This window comes from Pistacia vera, unplaced genomic scaffold, assembly GCF_008641045.1.
Source record: "Pistacia vera cultivar Batoury unplaced genomic scaffold, PisVer_v2 Contig230, whole genome shotgun sequence".
In the NCBI taxonomy this organism is placed as follows: Eukaryota; Viridiplantae; Streptophyta; class Magnoliopsida; order Sapindales; family Anacardiaceae; genus Pistacia; species Pistacia vera.
The window spans coordinates 831,039-857,578 of record NW_022196036.1 but is presented as its reverse complement, the minus strand read 5'-3'; the positions used below and the strand labels follow the sequence as shown (position 1 = coordinate 857,578).

The 26,540-nt window shown below is 36.1% G+C and overlaps 3 protein-coding genes across 9 annotated transcripts; all 3 read left to right on the top strand.

Annotated features, from left to right (window-relative positions):
• The first annotated feature begins 8,228 nt into the window (after window positions 1-8,228).
• Window positions 8,229-14,744, top strand: LOC116131180 (histidine kinase 3-like). 4 transcript variants are annotated; one of them, XR_004128223.1, is made up of 12 exons: window positions 8,229-8,391; window positions 8,684-9,133; window positions 9,563-9,844; window positions 10,089-10,258; window positions 10,638-10,850; window positions 11,087-11,273; window positions 11,366-11,417; window positions 11,547-11,782; window positions 11,886-11,984; window positions 12,356-13,476; window positions 13,707-14,049; window positions 14,182-14,744. XR_004128223.1 is itself a non-coding variant. In XM_031416823.1 (10 exons), the coding sequence occupies exons 1-10, from the start codon at window positions 8,648-8,650 to the stop codon at window positions 13,933-13,935; spliced, it is 3,075 nt and encodes a 1,024-aa protein (XP_031272683.1). In that variant the 3' UTR covers window positions 13,936-14,050. The 4 variants fall into 4 exon arrangements, 1 of the variants encoding a protein (XP_031272683.1); XR_004128221.1 differs by having other exon boundaries at window positions 8,648-9,133; XR_004128222.1 differs by lacking the exon at window positions 8,229-8,391 and having other exon boundaries at window positions 8,648-9,133; window positions 14,204-14,744.
• A 2,182-nt stretch (window positions 14,745-16,926) lies between these two features.
• LOC116131186 (histidine kinase 3-like) lies at window positions 16,927-23,461 on the top strand. 4 transcript variants are annotated; one of them, XR_004128227.1, is made up of 12 exons: window positions 16,927-17,089; window positions 17,382-17,831; window positions 18,261-18,542; window positions 18,787-18,956; window positions 19,336-19,548; window positions 19,785-19,971; window positions 20,064-20,115; window positions 20,245-20,480; window positions 20,584-20,682; window positions 21,054-22,174; window positions 22,405-22,747; window positions 22,880-23,461. XR_004128227.1 is itself a non-coding variant. In XM_031416835.1 (11 exons), the coding sequence occupies exons 2-11, from the start codon at window positions 17,346-17,348 to the stop codon at window positions 22,631-22,633; spliced, it is 3,075 nt and encodes a 1,024-aa protein (XP_031272695.1). In that variant the 5' UTR covers window positions 16,927-17,089; the 3' UTR covers window positions 22,634-22,748. The 4 variants fall into 4 exon arrangements, 1 of the variants encoding a protein (XP_031272695.1); XR_004128226.1 differs by having other exon boundaries at window positions 17,346-17,831; window positions 22,902-23,461; XR_004128225.1 differs by having other exon boundaries at window positions 17,346-17,831.
• A 343-nt stretch (window positions 23,462-23,804) lies between these two features.
• On the top strand, window positions 23,805-26,364 carry LOC116131274 (nuclear transport factor 2B). The gene is made up of 2 exons (XM_031416935.1): window positions 23,805-24,254; window positions 25,970-26,364. The coding sequence occupies exons 1-2, from the start codon at window positions 23,958-23,960 to the stop codon at window positions 26,042-26,044; spliced, it is 372 nt and encodes a 123-aa protein (XP_031272795.1). The 5' UTR covers window positions 23,805-23,957; the 3' UTR covers window positions 26,045-26,364.
• Window positions 26,365-26,540: the final 176 nt, after the last annotated feature.

The following is a 26,540-nucleotide window of genomic DNA, read 5'->3' as shown; positions in this document are numbered from 1 at the left end:
TACATAGAGAAAGTGTTTCTTCCTCAATTCTATCCTTGTTTTATCACTCAAACTAAGTGTCTTTAATTAGTATGCTTCAAAGAGAATTTCGTGGGCTAAACTCATATATTTTCTGCCCATTCATAAATCATAAATATGAGTTATGGAAAGCCTTGACATTAGTGATGTTTCTGTGCTTGTTTTGAAGGCACTTTCAAATGATAATGGAAATTTATCCATATTTTCTCTTTGAAGACATGATGAAATGGGATTTGTGTTGCTGTGCACCAGGAGGAATATCAATTATTGTATTAGTGGGACTGGTTAGGTTTATCTCTTTTCCGAAAAAAACTCCGACTCAACTAAAAGTATAGAGAAACCCCTTTTCCTTTTCAGAGATTGGTGCAAAATATTGCTGTCCAGTAGTTAAACTGTGGTTACATTTTCATTTATGAGTCCAGCTATGAATGATGATTCTGTATNCGTTGATTAATATCAATCTTAAATTTTACGTACTGATATCGTTGGACAACAACCATAATTTACTGCTAAAATATGAATTTGAAATGCAGGAAACATTTGGATTTTTTGTGAGTATCTGAATAGTATGACTCTCCATTCTCCTGTTAATTAGGTAAAACGTTAATCACATTATTTTCAAAGGTAGGTGCTTAACAATATGATATATCTCAAAGATTTCTGTGGATGTTTCTAGTCCATTGCCGTCCTCCAACTGGAAAATTAATTGAAAGATTTGACATGCGAGGGGTTATCTGCAAAGTTGTAAAGTTGGCGATCTCAGAGTGGGCAGCTTTGTAATTTGGCGGATGACACCGGGCCAAGCTTCCAACTGGGGTCAGCCCATGAATTAACAGCCATGCTTGATTTCTCACGTGGGCTTTTGAAAGCTCATTGAAAACTATAGACTTGCGGGTTCTGTGGTGTGAATTTGGATCTGAATAGCTAGACATGGCATTTGCTGAAAAGAAGTTGATGGGTTCTGCTTATATATTGTCTTTATGACATTATTTTATAGTGATTTCAACTGTTATTTGTTTTTTTGAATAATTTAATATAGCAGAAAGAATTTTAAGTGTGAATCATAGATCCTGTGTTGGAGTTTTTCAGTTAGTTTGGAATATTCAATTCTAGCTAACACTAGTGGAGATTCTTTTTTGACATGTATCAGTATTTTGATGAGGGCCCTCTTCTCTTTTGCTGATCAGGAGTTTCTGAGTTAATTTTTTTTAGCATTAAAATGGTTTTTCACATTTTTATAATGGGCAAAGACAATATTATTGAGGTTTCCTAGATCCAGTTTGCTAACAAAATAATCGATTATTTAAGTTTTTTCTGTACTCAGATCTGTGCATGTGCATGTACATGTGATGTTTTTATATATGTTGAATCTTAAGGTCAACCTGCAGAAAGTTTTCTTGGCTTTTATTCAATATATGAATATCTTTCTGGGATGTTTGTTGGGTCTTGACTGACTGGCATTCCAATTATTTAGAGCTTTTAATGTATTTTGGTTGTAACCCTTTGGCCCTTTACTTTGGGACCCAGATTTCCAGCAGTTGAGACTTGTACTTCTAAGAGGAAAAAGGTTCCCGATACATAGAGAAAGTGTTTCTTCCTCAATTCTATCCTTGTTTTATCACTCAAACTAAGTGTCTTTAATTAGAATGCTTCAAAGAGAATTTCGTGGGCTAAACTGATATATTTTCTGCCCATTCATAAATCATAAATACGAGTTATGGAAAGCCTTGACATTAGTGATGTTTCTGTGCTTGTTTTGAAGGCACTTTCAAATGATAATGGAAATTTATCCATATTTTCTCTTTGAAGACATGATGAAATGGGATTTGTGTTGCTGTGCACCAGGAGGAATATCAATTATTGTATTAGTGGGACTGGTTAGGTTTATCTCTTTTCCGAAAAAAACTCCGACTCAACTAAAAGTGTAGAGAAACCCCTTTTCCTTTTCAGAGATTGGTGCAAAATATTGCTGTCCAGTAGTTAAACTGTGGTTACATTTTCATTTATGAGTCCAGCTATGAATGATGATTCTGTATCTATATATATATATATATATGCCTTTTATTTTCTGACTTTATGCATCTAATGTAGCCTATGATCAAGTTATTTTGTTCTTTTTTTGTTAACTATTACTTCACTTCTTGCCATTTCTTGATACTATTGATCAAACAGAAGTTACTGAAACGTACCCAATTGTTATTTTAGGGCCCTCGTCTGATCTTTATAGGAAATATAAATAAGGAAAGGGTTTTCTCAATGGAACTCCATTGTCCCAGTTTTTATGCCTTCCACATTGAGTGTTTAGGCCATGTGTTTGAGGTCAATTATTGTGAAATGCCCAAATGGGTTTCCAATTACTTGAACTCCTGAAGCTAATTATATATATGTACTGTATATGTGGCCCCTCAATGATTATGATTTGTCCAATTTACTTTGTCCTACATAGAGTGCATCAAAATAATTACACATTTCTTTCAAAAGTGAGTTGGCCCTTTTAGTTGTTGATCATTTTTACTGGAGATCAATAATGGTGACTCGAAAATGGAACTGTTTGGTAGGAAGCCGATGATAATAATAAGTAGCTCTCAATGTTTTGCTTACAGGAAAAAAAGGACCCATTTGGCAGGTACACTTCCACTTACAGAATTACTGTTCATTGATCTCCATCGAAGCCCTAGTTGCATGTTGCATGCTGTGATCTTGAGCCCCCCTGCAGGGTTGATGATTTCATCTTCCACTAGCTCTCTCTTTGATTCTTTTTTTCTTTTGATTAATTTTTTCTATTTTTTTATTCTCTTACTTGAACAAACATTAATGATTGAAACAACCATTTGCCTTAGCCTGCGGATTGTGACCAGATTGGAGGACCCATTTACTTCAAAGTTGAAACATGCCAGAAAGCTTTTCTGTTGATGATGGATTCTTTTAATTATCATCTAAAGTTGAAACTCACAAACTGCTGGATATTGAGTTTATGTAATGCATTGTGCGCCAGCCATGGTACCCAGTCGACTTTCAACTTAGACAAGTGTAAAAGTAAACAAATTCATTTAAAAAGAAAAAGAAAAAAGGTTTCTTCTTTTCTTTGTATTTGATCAAAAGTGCCATCTGTTATGCGGCTATCCACTGTCTAGATATTAAAATCCATCTCTTTCCCACAGGGTTTTAGTGGAAAGCGTGCTGTATTATCCAATTTTAAAAATCTCCATTGTTCTCATCTCAGCATCATCTCTTTCTAACACAACTACTTCTGGGTATATGGAATCAAACCCTAAAACTGAATCTGGTTCTCCTATAATTCCTTATATCCATGCACGCATTCCTACTTCGACTAATCACAAAAAAGCTCTTAAAACTCAGATAGTAACAACCATGGTTCACTTTTAGATAAGTGGAATATTTCTTTTCATAAAGTTATTCATTGGCACTAATTTAAGACTACTGAGACCACATATGTTATATTAACTTTCCCCTGTTAAATACAACATTCTTCTCCTGGCAGCCATAATTAGATAACAGGAACGAAAAGAAGAAGAACAAGAACAAGAGCCAATTCTGATATAAGATTCCATTTGATCCTAGTTCCAGTTTCTCTACATTATTGGGCATGTTTAAGTGTCCTATGATTGTGTATGGGTATTGCCTTGTGACTCATCCCGAAAGGAACAACTAGCGCTTCCCATGTTTAATTATTATACAGTAATTATTTTTAGTATTTTGTATTAAAATTTAAAAGATCATCTTCCTTTTATTCTTTTATTATAAAAAAGATTCAAACTAGAAAGAATATGTTAGATCTCTTTTGTTCTTTTTGCTAGATTTTTTTTTTATATATTATTAAGTCATCCAACGGTGGTTAATTTCTTGGTTAAGTTAATATATTGCCTCTTAATTTAATTTGGTAATTGTTTAAAATGGATTCTTAGGTTGGAAGATATTTTTAATACTTTGTCAAGTTAAAAAGAATAATAAAGGTTGGCAAAATTCTCACCATTCATCACGTGGGCGCATCGCTATCGTACGTAATAATAATGGATGTGTTGGTCCACCATGAACATATAAATAAATAATATAAATCCCCCACCTGATTAAACTATTAATCATTAATTTATAGTTTAACACTTGCACATAATTAATCCCGCCATGCCTCGACTCAGATACTCCCACCACGTTCCTGCCATCCAACCTCTTGGCGGCAGCCGGCGTGCTGAGGTCAGTGACATGACATAAAAAAAAAAAATTAAGAAACCATTAAAACAAAATTATAAAGTAATTAATTATATATATTTCAAAAGAAACCTCAAAACTTAAGAGATGAAGGAGATGCTTTTTTTTTTTTTTTTAACTTTCCTTTTGCGTTTGAGAAACTTTAACCAAACCTTTATTCTGGTGTTGACGAAAGCATCTCATCAGCTAATCCTCGTCGTGTCGTGGCTTGGTTGGCGCCATACAATGGCCGTAATCTCTGACGATTGGTTTGTTTTATAATATAATATGCGTCTACTTACGATAATGACCAAACTCTGTTAATCTTATTCTTCTTAAACTTGCTGTGACATTGACTTTTTTTATTTTTTATTTTTGGCTTGATTTTCAATGTTTTATTATTTATTGTAATCTCCTCTCTCTGTGCGGTAAACTTTGACGAATTTCGAAATTAGTACATATTTAGTTTTGACAGTTTCAAAATATATATTCATATATAATACTTTAAAAAGTGTTGAGTTTTTCTGAATTGAATTCTAAAGTGCCAGCTTTTAGGTGACTAAATTGTTTCAAATTAATGTTTGTTTTTGTTTCTTATTCAACTTAATCTGTATTAATTATTATTATAATAAACCGACGTACGTGTTGTGTTTGTCTCTTATGTTGTCACCCAATCACTCTTTTTCTGTCTGTCTTCCCGTTTATTCCTGGTTGCCGTGTTGTCATCAGCTTCTTCTCAAAACTTGGGTTAATGATAAATTAAACCCGGATAAGTTTATCTTTCTTTAATTCTTAATTTCCTTCTTTTGAATCAGTCAGTCCAGTAGCACTTTTTTATTTGTAAATTATAAGTATCTCCCTGTCTTTCTCTCTTCTTAAATCTTAATCTTTAAATACATTGACATTCTCCAGGCGTACGGTCTGTTGAAGCTATAATAAACATGTTTTATTAAACATTTAAGAACTAATTATTATGTTCAGATTGCACAAGACATGTTTATTAAATCACTGAATCCTGTCATCAACCTAGCCGAATTTCCAACATTTTTCAGGAAAGTGCCGGCCGTGGTATATATTTCTCTGATATATAGCTAGCTGTAACACAAATTTAATTTATAGCTGGCTAATCTGTTCATACCATTTATGTTCAAAGTTATTGTCATTAATTTTAATTTGATTAATTATGCCATTTTTATATAATTAAAGGTCTTAAACAGCTAAAAAAAACCCAGACTGAGATTTATATATGTTGATGCTTGATTTTGATACCAACTAATCATATGTGGGAAATACTGAGCGGACTCATATGTCATATGTGTATATGGAGGTATTAAATTGAGTAAGAGATGAAGAACAATGTTTAAAGTGGTTCGGATGCTTAAATAAACGAATCCTACGTTCACTGATATTGTATTAATATATAAGATCATGTCGCGTTCAGCGAGCTGATTTATAGCTTGGAGAATACAAGTGAATACAAGAGAGAGATAGTATGTTATTTCAGAGAAAAATTAGCTAATCCCACAAACGAGAGAACCCTCTATTTATAATGGGATGAATTAAGGTAATGATTACTAAATCTGTGAGTAGGTCAGATTGCCGTGCAAATCCTTCTTTGTGTCTCGTTACTTACCTGTTCGAGTGATTTCCTCGACTTCTGCAGGGATTAGACACGTGGACCGTTCTCAGCCTTTCGGCAATCTGACGCATACCCACTGCACTGATAAGAGCATGCCGCTTATATCAGCATACGACGTAGCTTCATTTGAATAGTTGTAAAACCTACTTAAGTTCTGACCGTCCATGTTAACAAGGCTCGACGTCAACCTTACTTTTTCAGACATAACAATATAATACCCCCCACTTGAATTATATAATTTCGTATTCGTAAACAACATATGTTTATACCTCCACCTAACAAGTATCTCCTAACAACCAAAATTTATTTTAAACAAAATAAATTCCAAAAAAAAAAAATAAAAAACTACATTGTACAATGCATTAATGCTTAGAATTTCTTATGCGGTGGGCTCTGGGATTAAAAAAAGAAAAAGCAAAATGGCAAATACAGTACTATAGCTGTATAGCATTTCCATATTCATGAAAACTGGCTAACAATTAACTCATGTCATTTCAGTGTCGCCGACTAAATGTCAAGGTTAAATCCGAGATGCGAGTCCGTGACATGAAGCTTTTTTCTCTTGCAGGATTGTTCTGGATCAAGTTCAACAACCTGCGTTTGGATATAATTCTAGCTTGAGTAGAGACTGCTAATTACTACAGTAAATTAGAACCTGTAAAAAAATGCAGTAATTACTGTAAATTAATTATGATGAAAATTTTTGTCAGTTTATATCGACATACTTGCATTACGTGGGCTCGACGCAGTTGTCCAAAAACGAAGCAGATACAAAGGCAGCCCCGCTTTGAACACGTGGGAGACAGATGCTATTTACTTCATCAAAACCCCACAACTGCCACGTGTCAGATAGTAGCCATTGCCGGGTCGACACGTTGCAGGGATAATTGGATTGAGGCGGAGAACCGGTGCGCTGACGTGGGATGTCGCTATCAGAAGAGCTCCAAGCGAGACACTAACATGAAGTGGGTAGTAGTGATGGCCTAATCACTTCGTGACATGCCTTGATTAAAGTGCCATTGTACGTTTGCCATCACTTTAATCTGCTAATTACCATTTTGCCACTGCTGTCGTCTACCTGCTTTCTTCATCATGTACCAGTACATGGACTGAAATGCCCTGGAATTAGACTTTATTTTACAAGCTAAACCTACTTTCTTGTCGTAAAGCAATTCTCTCCCCCTCCGCCCCCCCCTTTTGTTGTTTCCTATCGCGTAAACAAATTGTAGTAAAGGCTAAAAAAGATGCTCATTGCCCACCCTATTACCCATCTAACGTTTGAGTTGTTGGTTACAACTATATTTGTACCATAAAGTTTATTCTATCATTGGTGGGGTTTTACTTTTTAAACTTATATCATGAGTTGAGGTATCAATCTTACAAAAGAATCCTTATTATATTTTTATAGCTTCTAATTTTACCATCATTTTTTACATGTACGAGTAAATAAGAAATTGAATACTGGGTTTTCTTTTTACAAGTTTTTTTATTATATATTTCAATAAAATCAGGTACGAGTTTGAGGGAATGATCATCCATACTAGGATAAAGACATCGACTTGTTTTATAGAAATTAGTGGCAACAAGAGTGAGAAGATAGTGTGAATAGGTGAGTTTTAGATTCCAAAAACAATAAGACACAATAACACCTCGAGAGGTTCCTATCATGGGGGGCTTATCCCTTTACCCACTCTTTTGACTCGAAGGTGGGCAATTTGGGAAAAAAGAAAAGGGGCCTCTAATAATGTCATTAGTCAAAAAAAGTGAATATGTGTAGAAATGAAATATTGATATCATGCAAGGGTACTTTTGTCAACAAAAAGTACAGCCATACAAACACAAAAGAGTTAACGACTTAGCGTGTAGAACTTGTCTACTGGGATTGGATGGATAGGGATGTGAACACAAAGGAAAGTTAAATAAAAAAAAAGGCAGTATTTTCTGCTGAGTGGAACTATGCCTTTTCTGCCCTTTATTTTATCAAATTAAAATAATAGTATATATTTATTTTTATTTTGGTTGGATGGATGATATGGATAGAGAGATAATGGCCTGAGCTAGTAGACGTTTTCACCACCGTATTCTGCTCTTCTTTCTTTCATAGATTCTTGTTTCTTTCATTAGTGTGTCCATGAATCCATTCTTGTTAGCTTCTTTTAATGTTCTCTCTTGGGTTCATAGATCTCCACAGTTTGTTGTTTTTAACTATTGTTGAGTCAAACCGTGACAAAAACAACAGCTTCCACATGCTTCATTTTCTTAGTGTTTGATTTCAGGAATTTAACTAGTCCTATAAACTAGATTTTCTTGTCAGATTCTCGGTTGTTGTGAGAGACTGAGAGTTGAGTTGTGTTTCTGATTTGATTACTAAATTTTCGATTCTTTTTGTTTTTCTCAGCTTTGGTTGGTACTGAACTGGATAAAATTAAATTCTATTTTAGAATTAGAAACTTCCTGGGGATTCTTTGGTTCCCTTTATCTTCCTCAGTATTGGGTCTTCTCGGTTGCATTCTTCAGTTTGGAGTTGGGTGAGCTTTAGTTATTCTTTCGTTTCTCTTACTTTTTTTTTCTTGTTCGAAGTTTGGATTTTGTTTATGTTGGGTTTTACTAGACAGTCTCTGTAGATTTGATAGTGGGTCTCTCTCTCCTCACCTAATTCATTTCTAGCTGGAATTTAACAATAAGTTAGACCCACTTCTACTTTGTTACTGTTTCAACTTAGCTGGAGTTAACTGGTTACTTTTTTTTTTTTTTTTTTCCTTTCTTTCTTTCTTTCTTTCTTAGATGAGTTTGCTTCATGTGTTTGGGTTTGGTCTAAAGGTGGGGCACTCACTTTGGATGCTATGTTGCTGGGTTGTTTCTGTGGTTTCCATGAACTGGTTCATACATGGTGGAATTGAAAATACCAAGACTGGTTTTCTTGGTGATGGTCGTAAGATGTGGGTAGAATGCTGGGAGAGGATCTTGGGGAAGAGTTGGAAGATCCACAATTTTTATTACCAGTCTATTGGGTCAAAAAAAGTTAGAATAGTATGGTGGAGAAGGGTGTTGGCGTTGTGGTTGCTTTTTTGGGTCTTGGCATCTATGTGGGTATTCTGGTACATGAACGGACAAACTACTGAAAGGAGGAAAGAGGCTCTCGCTAGTATGTGTGATGAGAGGGCTAGGATGTTACAGGATCAGTTTAATGTGAGCATGAATCATGTTCAGGCTATGTCCATATTGATATCCACGTTCCACCATGGCAAGAACCCATCTGCTATTGATCAGGTTATTGGATCTCCTTCTTCAACTTTACCAACTTAATACACTGAACCTCTTTCTAATTTTTAAGTCTTGACTTGCTGTTCTCAGTTTTCCTTGCTCTGGTAGTGTTTCTAGCAAGAAATTCAGTCAAGCATGCTAATTTTGTTTTATATAATCAATTCGCTGACAGACAAGAACTATTTACTTCTTGAACTACTTAGTTTGGATCTATTGGGTTACTATGATGTAATTGCTTCCAATTCTATGATATTTCTTTTTATCATTTATGGTTTTACTTCCTAATGTTAAATTAAGTGAATTTTTATGGGGTTTCTTCGAAGAATGTTAATTTGGTAAGCAGGTTAATCTAAAACCAGATCTGAGTTCTTTTGTCTTTGAAGTTTGAGCACTAGCATCATTTAACCAAACAAACTAACTTTAAGAACATTTAAGAGGACTTTCGCAAGGTACACTGAAAGAACTGCTTTCGAGAGGCCTCTCACAAGCGGAGTGGCTTATGCTGTAAGGGTGCTCCGCTCTGAAAGGGAACAATTTGAAAAGCAACAAGGCTGGACTATTAAGATGATGGATGAACTCGGGCATAATCCAGTTCAGAAGGATGACTATACCCCAGAAGCTTTGGAGCCATCCCCAATTCAAGAAGAATATGCTCCTGTTATCTTTGCACAGGATACCATTTCTCATGTGGTTTCTGTTGATGTGCTTTCGGGAAAAGTAAGTTTCTTTTCTATATTCTCAATGTTTATTCTGGTTATTTTCTTAGTTTTAGTGGTAGAATTGACCGTTAAGTGGAACATTTTTGCGATAGCTTCTAAATTGACCTTTTACCAGCCTTACTTTTTGATCGGGAACTTCATTTTTTTGGATTATAAGAACCATACCAGTGATTTATTAAAGAAGTTTGAAGTTGCTTATTCTGATCCTTGTTGTAAAGTTTCAATGACTTTTGTACTTACAGGAGGATCGTGAAAATGTGTTGCGAGCAAGAGCATCGGGAAAAGGAGTCTTAACTGCTCCTTTCAGGTTACTCAAATCAAACCGTCTTGGAGTTATTTTGACATTTGCTGTTTATAAGAGGGATCTGCCCTCAAATGCAACCCCAGAAGACAGGATTGAAGCTACTGATGGGTATGGTTTCTATCACAAATTTAAAATTGATTGAGAAAATTTTGATAGGATTTCCTTGATGATCCTTGATAATGGAATTAGTATAAAAACAGATTCATTCACAAAGCTTTCATATTGTAGAATATAGATGCGTACGAAAAGGAGAAAGAAAGAGTTGTTTTTTAAAAAAAAAAAAAAAATAGACTTAATTCTTGGGATTGATACTTGCTGAACTTAGTGTGTAGAGAACAATGATCCAGAAGAAATGTAATAAAGTCATAAGGTACTTCAAGTGCAGTAATAATGAATGTCTTTCTAATCTGCATTTGGAAGTATTAAACGGTGGTTGGAAGAAGAATGCCTAGGAGTTTCTCTAATGTTTTCTACTGCTTCCAAGCAGGTATCTTGGTGGAGTCTTTGACATTGAATCACTTGTGGAGAAATTACTTCAACAGCTTGCAAGCAAACAAACCATCTTCGTCAATGTGTATGACACTACCAATCCATCTCACCCAATCAGCATGTATGGTTCAAATGTATCAAATGATGAGCTGGAGCATTTTAGCTCTCTTAATTTTGGAGATCCCTATAGAAAACATGAGATGCGTTGCAGGTAGTCAATTGATATTTCTTTGAATACTTTGGGTTTTGCTTCTGTTTGATTTAGGCTTCTATGTTCAGTTAAAATTCCTTGCACCTGCACATAAAGTTGCTGTAAAGATCTTACAAAGAACTAGAGCATCTTCCATCTGAGAGGACCTTAATTCTGAATGCCTCTTAATTCTGTTAGTGGACAAGATGTAAAGAAGTTAAAACGGGTGAATGACCTGAGTTTTGGTCTTAATGCAGATTCAAGCAGAAATCACCGTGGCCATGGCTAGCAATAACAACTTCTGTTGCCATCGCTGTGATTGCATCTCTTGTTGGACAAATACTCTATGCAACCGTGAGTCGAATTGTCAAAGTTGAAGAAGATTATAAAGAGATGATGGAACTCAAAAAAAAGGCTGAGGCAGCTGATGTTGCAAAGTCACAGGTGCTTGATACTTGTAATTCAAACTGTTATGCTTTGTTTAATTTTCATCTCTTGTGTTGATGCGGTTCTAAACATATTTCAACCTTCTGTAGTTCCTTGCTACTGTTTCTCATGAGATCAGAACCCCAATGAATGGTGTTCTAGGTGAGTTTTGTAGCTGCCCTTTCTCTTGTTTTTCTATGCAAGTTCAAATCAGCATAATACTGTTTAGAAAATTAATTAATTTTTTGAAGGTCAGAGAACCATGAATGCATAATTTTATGACTATTTCAGGAATGTTGGATATGCTCATAGACACAGAGTTAGATGGAACTCAACAAGATTATGTCAGAACTGCCCAAGGCAGTGGAAAAACTCTTGTTTCTCTTATAAATGAGGTTTTGGATCAAGCAAAGGTTGAATCTGGTAAGCTTGAGCTTGAGGAAGTGAGTTTTGATCTGCGGGCAGTTCTGGATGATGTATTGTCTCTCTTTTCTGGGAAGTCTCAAGAGAAAGGAGTAGAGTTAGAGGTACGTGTCTCTACTATTGCATTAATAATTAAAACTTTTTTTTTGGGGGGTCTAATATATGAACTTTTGAAATTTGCATAAATTATTTTGCGGGCAAGAGCAGTTGGCAGTTTATATCTCTGATCGGGTTCCTAAAATTCTAGTCGGTGATCCAGTGAGGTTTCGACAGATAATCAGCAATCTCATGGGGAATTCCATCAAAGTAAGTATGCAGTCAATTCTCTGTTGAATTTGGTTTAGGTTGACTTGAAAAATTAGATGTTTACACATTGTGGAAATTCAGGGGGAAGACGGGCCTATGATGGGAATTTATGGTTTCCATAATTTAAATATTTTTATACGTTGGAAGTTTATTACTTTTCAAGGGAGAAATAATGACCTAATGAAATAGCATGGATTAAAAAAATTGACATTCTCTGGGGAATTGTTCCATGAATTTTGCCATAGGCATTTACGTTGCTTTATGTTGTATTCATCTATGTGTAAAATCTCTCTATAAATACATTTATTTTAGGATCTGTTGTATGTTTTTTCCATGAACAGTGATAAAATGATAAAATTTTAATTATGCAGTTCACGAAGGCAGGACACATCTTTATTACTGTCCATCTTGTTGAGGAGATGATGGACTCTATTGAAGTTGAGACTCTATCATCATCAAAGAACACACTGAGTGGCTATCCTGTTGCTGATAGACGCCGCAGCTGGGAAGGATTTAGGGCTTTCAATCAAGATGGATCCACTTGTTCTTTAAAATCATCCTCTTCTGATTTCATCAATCTAATTGTGTCAGTTGAAGATACAGGAGCAGGAATCCCTCTGGAAGCCCAATCTCGTATTTTCACCCCTTTTATGCAGGTTGATCCATCAATTTCCCGAACACATGGAGGTACAGGCATTGGGCTTAGCATAAGCAATTATTTGGTTAGCCGCATGAATGGGGAGATTGGATTTGTTAGTGTTCCGGAAATCGGGTCAACTTTTACATTTACCGCTGTCTTACGCAATGGTTCCTCCAATTCAAATGAGCAACAGAGCCAGCAAATGAATGGGCAGTCTAAATCTGTGTCCTCAGAACTCAAAGGCATGACAGCATTGCTTGTGGACCACAGACCTACACGGGCCAAGGTGTCAAGATACCATATCCAACGTATTGGAATTCATGTTCAAGTAGTTTCTGATTTGAATGAAGGTATATCTTGCATAGGCAGTGGGAATATGGTTATCAACATGGTCCTTGTTGAACAAGAAGTTTGGGAGAGGGATGCAAGTACTTCAACCCTCTTTACTAGTAACTTGAGAAAATTTGATCATGGGGCTCCAAAATTGTTCCTTCTAGCTAAACATACCAGCTCTTCTAGAATGAACACTACAATTTCTGGTGTTTATAGTCCAACTGTAATCACGAAGCCCCTAAGGGCCAGCAAGGTTTCTGCAGATCTTCAACGAGCCTTGGGTATTGGGAATAAGGGCAATCCCATTCCAAGTCTGTCTCTCCGTAATCTTCTTATTGGGAGAAAAATTTTAATTGTGGATGACAACAAGGTGAATCTCAGAGTAGCTGCTGGTGCTTTGAAAAAGTATGGAGCTGATGTGGAATGTGCAGAGAGTGGAATAAAAGCAACCAATATGCTTAAGCCACCTCATCCCTTTCATGCCTGCTTCATGGATATCCAGATGCCAGGAATGGATGGGTATAAGATGCTTCCTTGCTTTGAGACCTTTTATTTAAATAATTCTTGCTTATAAATAGTTCTGAAACCTCTCAGAAAATGACTATACAGGCTCTTATCATCGACTGTTTAGAAGATTTTGGGTTTTTGTGAGACACTTATTATAGTCCACTAGTAATAGATCTTCTTAGTCAGCTAGCTAATTCTGATCTAATCTACTTCTAAACCCTGTTTATTTCCTTGCTTCCCAGGTTTCAAGCTACAAGGATTATTAGAGAGGAGGAACACCGTTACAACAATTCTATTCATCATGATGACAATGTTTCAAACTGGCATGTACCCATTTTGGCCATGACTGCAGATGTGATCCAAGCTACACATGAGGAATGCCTAAAGTGCGGGATGGATGGATATGTTTCAAAACCGTTTGAAGCTGTGCAGTTATATCGGGAAGTTTCTCGTGTTGTCCCATTTGTTTGAGATTGGAATCTACAGAGGGGCTTTCTGTTGAATGCGAATGGATAACATTAGCACAATGCACCTGTTCTCCAGGATGCTTTAATTGCTTAAATGTGTTCAGAGTTCTTCCCAAGAGTGAGTTCTCCATTGACCTCAATTAATTTCATCTGATTTCTAGTTACTCCTCTTGAACCACTATTTCTTAAGAATTTGATGCACAGCCTCAGAACCTCCATTGATTTCTTGCTATGCTTGACATTTCTCCAGGAAAATATTTGTTTTGTGGCAGAGAGTGTATATAGAAGCCATGCTTGATTTGAAGTGGGATCGAGTCTTTATTGATTGCTCAAGAGCAAGATACAACAGCAGTTCAGTTTATTGATCGATTGCTGTGCAAAATTGAAACTGTTTGATAGGACACTAGATTACTTAAGAATTACAACTACTTGAAAATGGATAGGAAGAAATCCCAATTGATTAAGGAGTGTGTATTTAGAAGTAGGAGCTATGCAGTATTTCTGTCGTCTTCCCCCCTTCTAACAATAAAAACTGCAACAATTTCTCAGTCTTCGGGTTCTCTCTCAGCTGAAAATGTGTGTATGACAGAGATTGATTCAGTTGAAAGAATTGAAGAAGGCTTTTCATCATCAACCACGGGGAGAATGCGCCATGTACATAATTACTACATTAATAAAAATGATTATTGTGTAATTATAGTCTCCATTGTTATCATATTAATGTACTATGGTCTAACGCTGCCAACAGCTTGATGTACTAGGTATTGATGTAACTACAGTGACAGTGTAATCAAAATTTGAGTAATCCTATGATTTTTGACATAGCTTCCATATTGTAGAATATAGATGCTACGAAAAGGAGAACGAAAGAGTTGTTTATAAAAAAAAAAATAGACTAATTCTTGGTATTGATACTTGCTGAACTTAGTGTGTAGAGAACAATGATCCAAGAAATGTAATAAGTCTAAGGTACTTCAAGTGCAGTAATAATGAATGTCTTTTCTGCATTTGGAAGTATTAACGGTGTTGGAAGAAGAATGCCTAGGAGTTTCTCTAATGTTTTCTACTGCTTCCAAGCAGGTATCTTGGTGGAGTCTTTGACATTGAATCACTTGTGGAGAAATTACTTCACAGCTTGCAAGCAAACAAACCATCTTCGTCAATGTGTATGACACTACCAATCCATCTCACCAATCAGCATGTATGGTTCAAATGTATCAAATGATGAGTTGGAGCATGTTAGCTCTCTTAATTTTGGAGATCCCTATAGAAAACATGAGATGCGTTGCAGGTAGTCATTGATATTTCTTTGAATACTTTGGGTTTTCTTCTGTTTGATTTAGGCTTCTATGTTCAGTTAAATTCCTTGCACCCTGCACATAAAGTTCTGTAAGATCTTACAAAGAACTAGAGCATCTTCCATCTGAAGAGACCTTAATTCTGAATGCCTCTAATTCTGTTAGTGGACAAGATGTAAAGAAGTTAAAACGGGTGAAGACCTGAGTTTTGGTCTTAATGCAGATTCAGCAGAAATCACCGTGGCCATGGCTAATAACAACTTCTGTTCCATCGCTGTGATTGCATCTCTTGTTGGACAAATCTCTATGCAACCGTGAGTCGAATTGTCAAAGTTGAAGAAGATTATAAGAGATGATGGAACTCAAAAAAAAGGCTGAGGCAGCTGTGTTGCAAAGTCACGGTGCTTGATACTTGTAATCAAACTGTTATGCTTTGTTTAATTTTCATCTCTTGTGTGATGTGTTTCTAAACATACTTCAACCTTCTGTATTTCCTTGCTCTGTTTCTCATGAGATCAGAACCCCAATGAATGGTGTTCTAGGTGAGTTTTGTAGCTGCCCTTTCTCTTATTTTAGTATGAAAGTTCAAATTAGCATAATACTGTTTGAAAATTAATTAATTTTTTGAAGGTCAGAGAACCATGAAAGCATAATTTTATGACTATTTCAGAATGTTGGATATGCTCATAGACACAGAGTTAGATGGAACTCAACAAGATTATGTCAGAACTGCCCAAGGCAGTGGAAAAACTCTTGTTTCTCTTATAATGAGGTTTTGGTCAAGCAAAGGTTGAATCTGGTAAGCTTGAGCTTGGAAGTGAGTTTTGATCTGCGGGCAGTTCTGGATGATGTATTGTCTCTCTTTTCTGGGAAGTCTCAAGAGAAAGGAGTAGGATAGAGGTACGTGTCTCTACTATTGCATTAATAATTAAAACTTTTTTTTGGGGGGTCTAATATATGAACTTTGAAATTTGCATAAATTATTTTGCGGGCAAGAGCATTGCAGTTTATATCTCTGATCGGGTTCCTAAAATTCAGTTGGTGATCCATGAGTTTCGACAGATAATCAGCAATCTCATGGGGAATTCCATCAAAGTAAGTATGCAGTCAATTCTCTGTTGAATTTGGTTTAGGTTGACTTGAAAAATTAGATGTTTCACAATTGTGGAAATTCAGGGAAGACGGGCCTATGATGGGATTTATGGTTTCCATAATTTAAATATTTATACGTTGGAAGTTTATTACTTTTCAGGGAGAAATAATGACCTAATGAAATAGCATGGATTAAAAAATTGACATTCTCTGGGAGTTGTTCCATGAATTTTGCCATAGGCATTTACGTTGCTTTATGTTTTATTCATCTATGTGTAAAATCTCTCTTAACCTGAGCTAGTAGACGTTTTCACCACCGTATTCTGCTCTTCTTTCTTTCATAGATTCTTGTTTCTTTCATTAGTGTGTCCATGAATCCATTCTTGTTAGCTTCTTTTAATGTTCTCTCTTGGGTTCATAGATCTCCACAGTTTGTTGTTTTTAACTATTGTTGAGTCAAACCGTGACAAAAACAACAGCTTCCACATGCTTCATTTTCTTAGTGTTTGATTTCAGGAATTTAACTAGTCCTATAAACTAGATTTTCTTGTCAGATTCTCGGTTGTTGTGAGAGACTGAGAGTTGAGTTGTGTTTCTGATTTGATTACTAAATTTTCGATTCTTTTTGTTTTTCTCAGCTTTGGTTGGTACTGAACTGGATAAAATTAAATTCTATTTTAGAATTAGAAACTTCCTGGGGATTCTTTGGTTCCCTTTATCTTCCTCAGTATTGGGTCTTCTCGGTTGCATTCTTCAGTTTGGAGTTGGGTGAGCTTTAGTTATTCTTTCGTTTCTCTTACTTTTTTTTTCTTGTTCGAAGTTTGGATTTTGTTTATGTTGGGTTTTACTAGACAGTCTCTGTAGATTTGATAGTGGGTCTCTCTCTCCTCACCTAATTCATTTCTAGCTGGAATTTAACAATAAGTTAGACCCACTTCTACTTTGTTACTGTTTCAACTTAGCTGGAGTTAACTGGTTACTTTTTTTTTTTTTTTTTTCCTTTCTTTCTTTCTTTCTTTCTTAGATGAGTTTGCTTCATGTGTTTGGGTTTGGTCTAAAGGTGGGGCACTCACTTTGGATGCTATGTTGCTGGGTTGTTTCTGTGGTTTCCATGAACTGGTTCATACATGGTGGAATTGAAAATACCAAGACTGGTTTTCTTGGTGATGGTCGTAAGATGTGGGTAGAATGCTGGGAGAGGATCTTGGGGAAGAGTTGGAAGATCCACAATTTTTATTACCAGTCTATTGGGTCAAAAAAAGTTAGAATAGTATGGTGGAGAAGGGTGTTGGCGTTGTGGTTGCTTTTTTGGGTCTTGGCATCTATGTGGGTATTCTGGTACATGAACGGACAAACTACTGAAAGGAGGAAAGAGGCTCTCGCTAGTATGTGTGATGAGAGGGCTAGGATGTTACAGGATCAGTTTAATGTGAGCATGAATCATGTTCAGGCTATGTCCATATTGATATCCACGTTCCACCATGGCAAGAACCCATCTGCTATTGATCAGGTTATTGGATCTCCTTCTTCAACTTTACCAACTTAATACACTGAACCTCTTTCTAATTTTTAAGTCTTGACTTGCTGTTCTCAGTTTTCCTTGCTCTGGTAGTGTTTCTAGCAAGAAATTCAGTCAAGCATGCTAATTTTGTTTTATATAATCAATTCGCTGACAGACAAGAACTATTTACTTCTTGAACTACTTAGTTTGGATCTATTGGGTTACTATGATGTAATTGCTTCCAATTCTATGATATTTCTTTTTATCATTTATGGTTTTACTTCCTAATGTTAAATTAAGTGAATTTTTATGGGGTTTCTTCGAAGAATGTTAATTTGGTAAGCAGGTTAATCTAAAACCAGATCTGAGTTCTTTTGTCTTTGAAGTTTGAGCACTAGCATCATTTAACCAAACAAACTAACTTTAAGAACATTTAAGAGGACTTTCGCAAGGTACACTGAAAGAACTGCTTTCGAGAGGCCTCTCACAAGCGGAGTGGCTTATGCTGTAAGGGTGCTCCGCTCTGAAAGGGAACAATTTGAAAAGCAACAAGGCTGGACTATTAAGAAGATGGATGAACTCGGGCATAATCCAGTTCAGAAGGATGACTATACCCCAGAAGCTTTGGAGCCATCCCCAATTCAAGAAGAATATGCTCCTGTTATCTTTGCACAGGATACCATTTCTCATGTGGTTTCTGTTGATGTGCTTTCGGGAAAAGTAAGTTTCTTTTCTATATTCTCAATGTTTATTCTGGTTATTTTCTTAGTTTTAGTGGTAGAATTGACCGTTAAGTGGAACATTTTTGCGATAGCTTCTAAATTGACCTTTTACCAGCCTTACTTTTTGATCGGGAACTTCATTTTTTTGGATTATAAGAACCATACCAGTGATTTATTAAAGAAGTTTGAAGTTGCTTATTCTGATCCTTGTTGTAAAGTTTCAATGACTTTTGTACTTACAGGAGGATCGTGAAAATGTGTTGCGAGCAAGAGCATCGGGAAAAGGAGTCTTAACTGCTCCTTTCAGGTTACTCAAATCAAACCGTCTTGGAGTTATTTTGACATTTGCTGTTTATAAGAGGGATCTGCCCTCAAATGCAACCCCAGAAGACAGGATTGAAGCTACTGATGGGTATGGTTTCTATCACAAATTTAAAATTGATTGAGAAAATTTTGATAGGATTTCCTTGATGATCCTTGATAATGGAATTAGTATAAAAACAGATTCATTCACAAAGCTTTCATATTGTAGAATATAGATGCGTACGAAAAGGAGAAAGAAAGAGTTGTTTTTTAAAAAAAAAAAAAAAATAGACTTAATTCTTGGGATTGATACTTGCTGAACTTAGTGTGTAGAGAACAATGATCCAGAAGAAATGTAATAAAGTCATAAGGTACTTCAAGTGCAGTAATAATGAATGTCTTTCTAATCTGCATTTGGAAGTATTAAACGGTGGTTGGAAGAAGAATGCCTAGGAGTTTCTCTAATGTTTTCTACTGCTTCCAAGCAGGTATCTTGGTGGAGTCTTTGACATTGAATCACTTGTGGAGAAATTACTTCAACAGCTTGCAAGCAAACAAACCATCTTCGTCAATGTGTATGACACTACCAATCCATCTCACCCAATCAGCATGTATGGTTCAAATGTATCAAATGATGAGCTGGAGCATTTTAGCTCTCTTAATTTTGGAGATCCCTATAGAAAACATGAGATGCGTTGCAGGTAGTCAATTGATATTTCTTTGAATACTTTGGGTTTTGCTTCTGTTTGATTTAGGCTTCTATGTTCAGTTAAAATTCCTTGCACCTGCACATAAAGTTGCTGTAAAGATCTTACAAAGAACTAGAGCATCTTCCATCTGAGAGGACCTTAATTCTGAATGCCTCTTAATTCTGTTAGTGGACAAGATGTAAAGAAGTTAAAACGGGTGAATGACCTGAGTTTTGGTCTTAATGCAGATTCAAGCAGAAATCACCGTGGCCATGGCTAGCAATAACAACTTCTGTTGCCATCGCTGTGATTGCATCTCTTGTTGGACAAATACTCTATGCAACCGTGAGTCGAATTGTCAAAGTTGAAGAAGATTATAAAGAGATGATGGAACTCAAAAAAAAGGCTGAGGCAGCTGATGTTGCAAAGTCACAGGTGCTTGATACTTGTAATTCAAACTGTTATGCTTTGTTTAATTTTCATCTCTTGTGTTGATGCGGTTCTAAACATATTTCAACCTTCTGTAGTTCCTTGCTACTGTTTCTCATGAGATCAGAACCCCAATGAATGGTGTTCTAGGTGAGTTTTGTAGCTGCCCTTTCTCTTGTTTTTCTATGCAAGTTCAAATCAGCATAATACTGTTTAGAAAATTAATTAATTTTTTGAAGGTCAGAGAACCATGAATGCATAATTTTATGACTATTTCAGGAATGTTGGATATGCTCATAGACACAGAGTTAGATGGAACTCAACAAGATTATGTCAGAACTGCCCAAGGCAGTGGAAAAACTCTTGTTTCTCTTATAAATGAGGTTTTGGATCAAGCAAAGGTTGAATCTGGTAAGCTTGAGCTTGAGGAAGTGAGTTTTGATCTGCGGGCAGTTCTGGATGATGTATTGTCTCTCTTTTCTGGGAAGTCTCAAGAGAAAGGAGTAGAGTTAGAGGTACGTGTCTCTACTATTGCATTAATAATTAAAACTTTTTTTTTGGGGGGTCTAATATATGAACTTTTGAAATTTGCATAAATTATTTTGCGGGCAAGAGCAGTTGGCAGTTTATATCTCTGATCGGGTTCCTAAAATTCTAGTCGGTGATCCAGTGAGGTTTCGACAGATAATCAGCAATCTCATGGGGAATTCCATCAAAGTAAGTATGCAGTCAATTCTCTGTTGAATTTGGTTTAGGTTGACTTGAAAAATTAGATGTTTACACATTGTGGAAATTCAGGGGGAAGACGGGCCTATGATGGGAATTTATGGTTTCCATAATTTAAATATTTTTATACGTTGGAAGTTTATTACTTTTCAAGGGAGAAATAATGACCTAATGAAATAGCATGGATTAAAAAAATTGACATTCTCTGGGGAATTGTTCCATGAATTTTGCCATAGGCATTTACGTTGCTTTATGTTGTATTCATCTATGTGTAAAATCTCTCTATAAATACATTTATTTTAGGATCTGTTGTATGTTTTTTCCATGAACAGTGATAAAATGATAAAATTTTAATTATGCAGTTCACGAAGGCAGGACACATCTTTATTACTGTCCATCTTGTTGAGGAGATGATGGACTCTATTGAAGTTGAGACTCTATCATCATCAAAGAACACACTGAGTGGCTATCCTGTTGCTGATAGACGCCGCAGCTGGGAAGGATTTAGGGCTTTCAATCAAGATGGATCCACTTGTTCTTTAAAATCATCCTCTTCTGATTTCATCAATCTAATTGTGTCAGTTGAAGATACAGGAGCAGGAATCCCTCTGGAAGCCCAATCTCGTATTTTCACCCCTTTTATGCAGGTTGATCCATCAATTTCCCGAACACATGGAGGTACAGGCATTGGGCTTAGCATAAGCAATTATTTGGTTAGCCGCATGAATGGGGAGATTGGATTTGTTAGTGTTCCGGAAATCGGGTCAACTTTTACATTTACCGCTGTCTTACGCAATGGTTCCTCCAATTCAAATGAGCAACAGAGCCAGCAAATGAATGGGCAGTCTAAATCTGTGTCCTCAGAACTCAAAGGCATGACAGCATTGCTTGTGGACCACAGACCTACACGGGCCAAGGTGTCAAGATACCATATCCAACGTATTGGAATTCATGTTCAAGTAGTTTCTGATTTGAATGAAGGTATATCTTGCATAGGCAGTGGGAATATGGTTATCAACATGGTCCTTGTTGAACAAGAAGTTTGGGAGAGGGATGCAAGTACTTCAACCCTCTTTACTAGTAACTTGAGAAAATTTGATCATGGGGCTCCAAAATTGTTCCTTCTAGCTAAACATACCAGCTCTTCTAGAATGAACACTACAATTTCTGGTGTTTATAGTCCAACTGTAATCACGAAGCCCCTAAGGGCCAGCAAGGTTTCTGCAGATCTTCAACGAGCCTTGGGTATTGGGAATAAGGGCAATCCCATTCCAAGTCTGTCTCTCCGTAATCTTCTTATTGGGAGAAAAATTTTAATTGTGGATGACAACAAGGTGAATCTCAGAGTAGCTGCTGGTGCTTTGAAAAAGTATGGAGCTGATGTGGAATGTGCAGAGAGTGGAATAAAAGCAACCAATATGCTTAAGCCACCTCATCCCTTTCATGCCTGCTTCATGGATATCCAGATGCCAGGAATGGATGGGTATAAGATGCTTCCTTGCTTTGAGACCTTTTATTTAAATAATTCTTGCTTATAAATAGTTCTGAAACCTCTCAGAAAATGACTATACAGGCTCTTATCATCGACTGTTTAGAAGATTTTGGGTTTTTGTGAGACACTTATTATAGTCCACTAGTAATAGATCTTCTTAGTCAGCTAGCTAATTCTGATCTAATCTACTTCTAAACCCTGTTTATTTCCTTGCTTCCCAGGTTTCAAGCTACAAGGATTATTAGAGAGGAGGAACACCGTTACAACAATTCTATTCATCATGATGACAATGTTTCAAACTGGCATGTACCCATTTTGGCCATGACTGCAGATGTGATCCAAGCTACACATGAGGAATGCCTAAAGTGCGGGATGGATGGATATGTTTCAAAACCGTTTGAAGCTGTGCAGTTATATCGGGAAGTTTCTCGTGTTGTCCCATTTGTTTGAGATTGGAATCTACAGAGGGGCTTTCTGTTGAATGCGAATGGATAACATTAGCACAATGCACCTGTTCTCCAGGATGCTTTAATTGCTTAAATGTGTTCAGAGTTCTTCCCAAGAGTGAGTTCTCCATTGACCTCAATTAATTTCATCTGATTTCTAGTTACTCCTCTTGAACCACTATTTCTTAAGAATTTGATGCACAGCCTCAGAACCTCCATTGATTTCTTGCTATGCTTGACATTTCTCCAGGAAAATATTTGTTTTGTGGCAGAGAGTGTATATAGAAGCCATGCTTGATTTGAAGTGGGATCGAGTCTTTATTGATTGCTCAAGAGCAAGATACAACAGCAGTTCAGTTTATTGATCGATTGCTGTGCAAAATTGAAACTGTTTGATAGGACACTAGATTACTTAAGAATTACAACTACTTGAAAATGGATAGGAAGAAATCCCAATTGATTAAGGAGTGTGTATTTAGAAGTAGGAGCTATGCAGTATTTCTGTCGTCTTCCCCCCTTCTAACAATAAAAACTGCAACAATTTCTCAGTCTTCGGGTTCTCTCTCAGCTGAAAATGTGTGTATGACAGAGATTGATTCAGTTGAAAGAATTGAAGAAGGCTTTTCATCATCAACCACGGGGAGAATGCGCCATGTACATAATTATTACATTAATAAAGATGATTATTGTGTAATTATAGTCTCCATTGTTATCATATTAATGTACTAAGGTCTAACGTTGCCAACAGCTTGGTGTACTAGGTATTGATGTAACTACAGTGACAGTTTAATCAAAATTTGAGTAATCCTATGATTTTTGTCGGATTTGTACACTTCATTTCTTCATTGCTTCCGAGTGACATAATAATTTGATTTGTTATCTGATGGGCTTCTCCCGCATGGGTTCGATGTTCGATCACCGCTGTTGACGTCATAACTATTTTGTAAAAAAAAAAAAAAAAGAGCGAAAAAATTATTATGGAAGCGGCGGCAGCGTCAAATTTACGCAAACACTAAACAGAGAGTTGAGAGCCACCCCCTAATTATTCAATATGTTAATTAACACATAAAACAGTAAAGAGCGTATATAAATAACGGCAGGTAGTAATGTACACCAACCGATCAAATGCGTATTGACTCTTGATCTTTTCAATTTCAAATCTCAGCCCTAGATCTATATATAAAACCAAAACCGGAAAACCCTTTTTCTATTTTCCTCTTGCTCTCTCCTTTTCATAGAAACGGATAAAAAATAAATTCTCTAGAGCTCTCAATCGCGTCAGTCTGAAGCTAAAGCTAAACAAACGAGAGGCGTAGGGATTTGATCAGATGGATCCAGACGCAGTGGCGAAGGCTTTCGTTGAACACTACTACACCACTTTCGATGCGAATCGTACGGGCCTCGCCAACCTTTACCAAGAAGGTTCGATGTTAACTTTTGAAGGTCAAAAGATCCAAGGCTCACCTAACATCGTTGCCAAACTCACTAGCCTTCCTTTCCAGCAGTGCCAGCACTCCATTACCACCGTCGATTGCCAGCCATCCGGTCCTGCCGGAGGCATGCTCGTTTTCGTTTCTGGTAATCTCCAGCTTGCTGGTGAACAGCACGCTCTTAAGTTCAGCCAGGTCTGTGCTTACACTTATCTATTTTTATAGTTATTTTTCATTTTGATTTTGATTTTGGGTTGAGTTTGTTCTGATCTATGCTACTTGTTTGATTTTTGCTCTTAATCGATCAGATGGCGATTGATTCAAGATTGTTGGTTCTGTGGTTTAATCGATGCCGCTGATTGTTTTATCTGATTTTCTGCTGTTTCTTTGCTAGATCTAGGGCTTTTTTTATTTTAATTCTTGATGTTTTCTATAATAAATGAAACGTTTCTGTTATATATTTCAATGTCATTTTTATCGCATATAGTCTTTAGATGTAAATATTTGAGAAATGAATTTTTTAATTCTTTATTTATTTACATTGCATGATGTTTGGCATGCACACAGCACTGCTCTATTGATATAAATTTGATGTGTTTGTCAAGTTTTTTATTTTTTAAAATTTAATGTCCATGAGAAGTGTTAAGACTGACCACTAAGCGTGATTGTTAGTTTAAAAACTGTATAGCATATGCTTATTTGAGTTAAATGATTATGGTATTTGGATGGAAAACATTGTGTTCATTAAAGTCACTGAAGTCTTGAATGGATGTGATTTAGGCGTAATATGATTGTGAATGCATTTTTCTTGTAGTATTATAATTATCTGGAGACATTAGAAGTTTTAGCCTATTATAATTTTTCTCATTTGATAATAGTCTGTTAAGTTCCTATCAAAATTATTGTTAAGTTTCTCCATTGCATTTGAATTTAAGATACTATTTCGGATATTAACTATGTTTTCTTTGTTGATATATTTGTATTCCAGAACCAATGTTATATGAAGATGAATTTTTAATAATGAAATGCTAGGCCTCTGAATAGCTTTTGTTGCTTATAATTTAGATGTTCATTAATCCATATTGTATTTTGGCACTTCTTTCTCTCTTCTTCCTTGCCTATGTATGGATGCAGTTAAATTTCTTACTCACTTTAAGCCGTGTGTTGGTGATATTTGTTGCCTAAGAAAAAGTCATAATGTTGGTGACATTTAAAGTCATTGCATGTTCTCATTTAAGCAGGTGTGTTGAGTGTGCATTGACATGATGTGGGATTGTTTATCACATGATACTTTTTGGCCTTCAACAACCCTCTTAAGTGCATGTTATTGAAGGCATTAGAGTTCTTCGGATTTACATGATTTGGCTGGACTGGAAGTGCCATTGATGATCAGTGTGCGGCATTTCCTAGCAGTAACTGATGATGATTCAATTTTTGTCACAGCAAGCACTTCAGGCGAGACCATTAGATTTCACCGTGCACTTGGAACTCTTCTGTTGAGCCTTAATTAATGTGGAGTTAGTTCAGTTGTCCAGTGCAATTTTCAGTATCTCCTTTGTTCCTACTCTATGCTTTCCAGCTAACTGACCATACTTATTATATATGATCAAATGGCAATGAGATATCCTCTCCTTAATCGATTAGTGGTTTAAAATACATTTATTTGATACCTTCCAAACTATGTGTTCAATGATATAGAAAAAATTTAGTACTACAACACAGTCTGCTCTTTTGTATGTTAACTCCCTTCTCCTCTGAGCATACTATTTAGTTTCAAGAGTATCTTGTATGTCCATTTTGAAGATTAATGCAATTGTTTAAGACCTGCATTAGTTTTGGGTTTTTTCTTCTCTTTTAATTTGTTTTATGATTGCTGCTAACGATGATATTGCCATGCTTTCTGCCCCCAGATGTTCCATTTGATGCCAACACCCCAGGGAAGCTTTTATGTGTTGAATGACATATTCAGGTTGAACTATGCATGAAGAGTAGATGGTTGAAGGGAATATATGGCCGGTTGAAGGGAATATATGGCCTGAAGGATTGAAACAAGTTTGCTTTAATTTTTATTCAATTTAAACATTTAAATGAAAACTTGGTTTTTTCTTGGTTGGTTCTGTTAAATGTTTCCTTGTGCCTTTTTCGTGAACTTGTATTGAGAAACATCTTTGTTGTGATGGTTGAGTTGGTGAAAGATGCTTTCTTCTAAACTGAGTATTGGAGGTTGAAGGCTTTCTAGTTGATTTTAGAGGCTGTTCTTGAACATGGTTACTTAGAATGAATCAAAAAATCTGCAATTGTCTAATTCCTTTTTTCTTTGTATTTTTGCTTTTACTTGTACCTTTAATACCTAGTTCTTTGTATTTCTTTGAACATGGTTGCCTAGAATGAATCAAAACCGGCTGATCCGGAGACTGGCCCTTGACCGGGTCAAGGCCTGGTTCAGGTTTAAAAACATTGGCTCAAGACAGAATATGAATT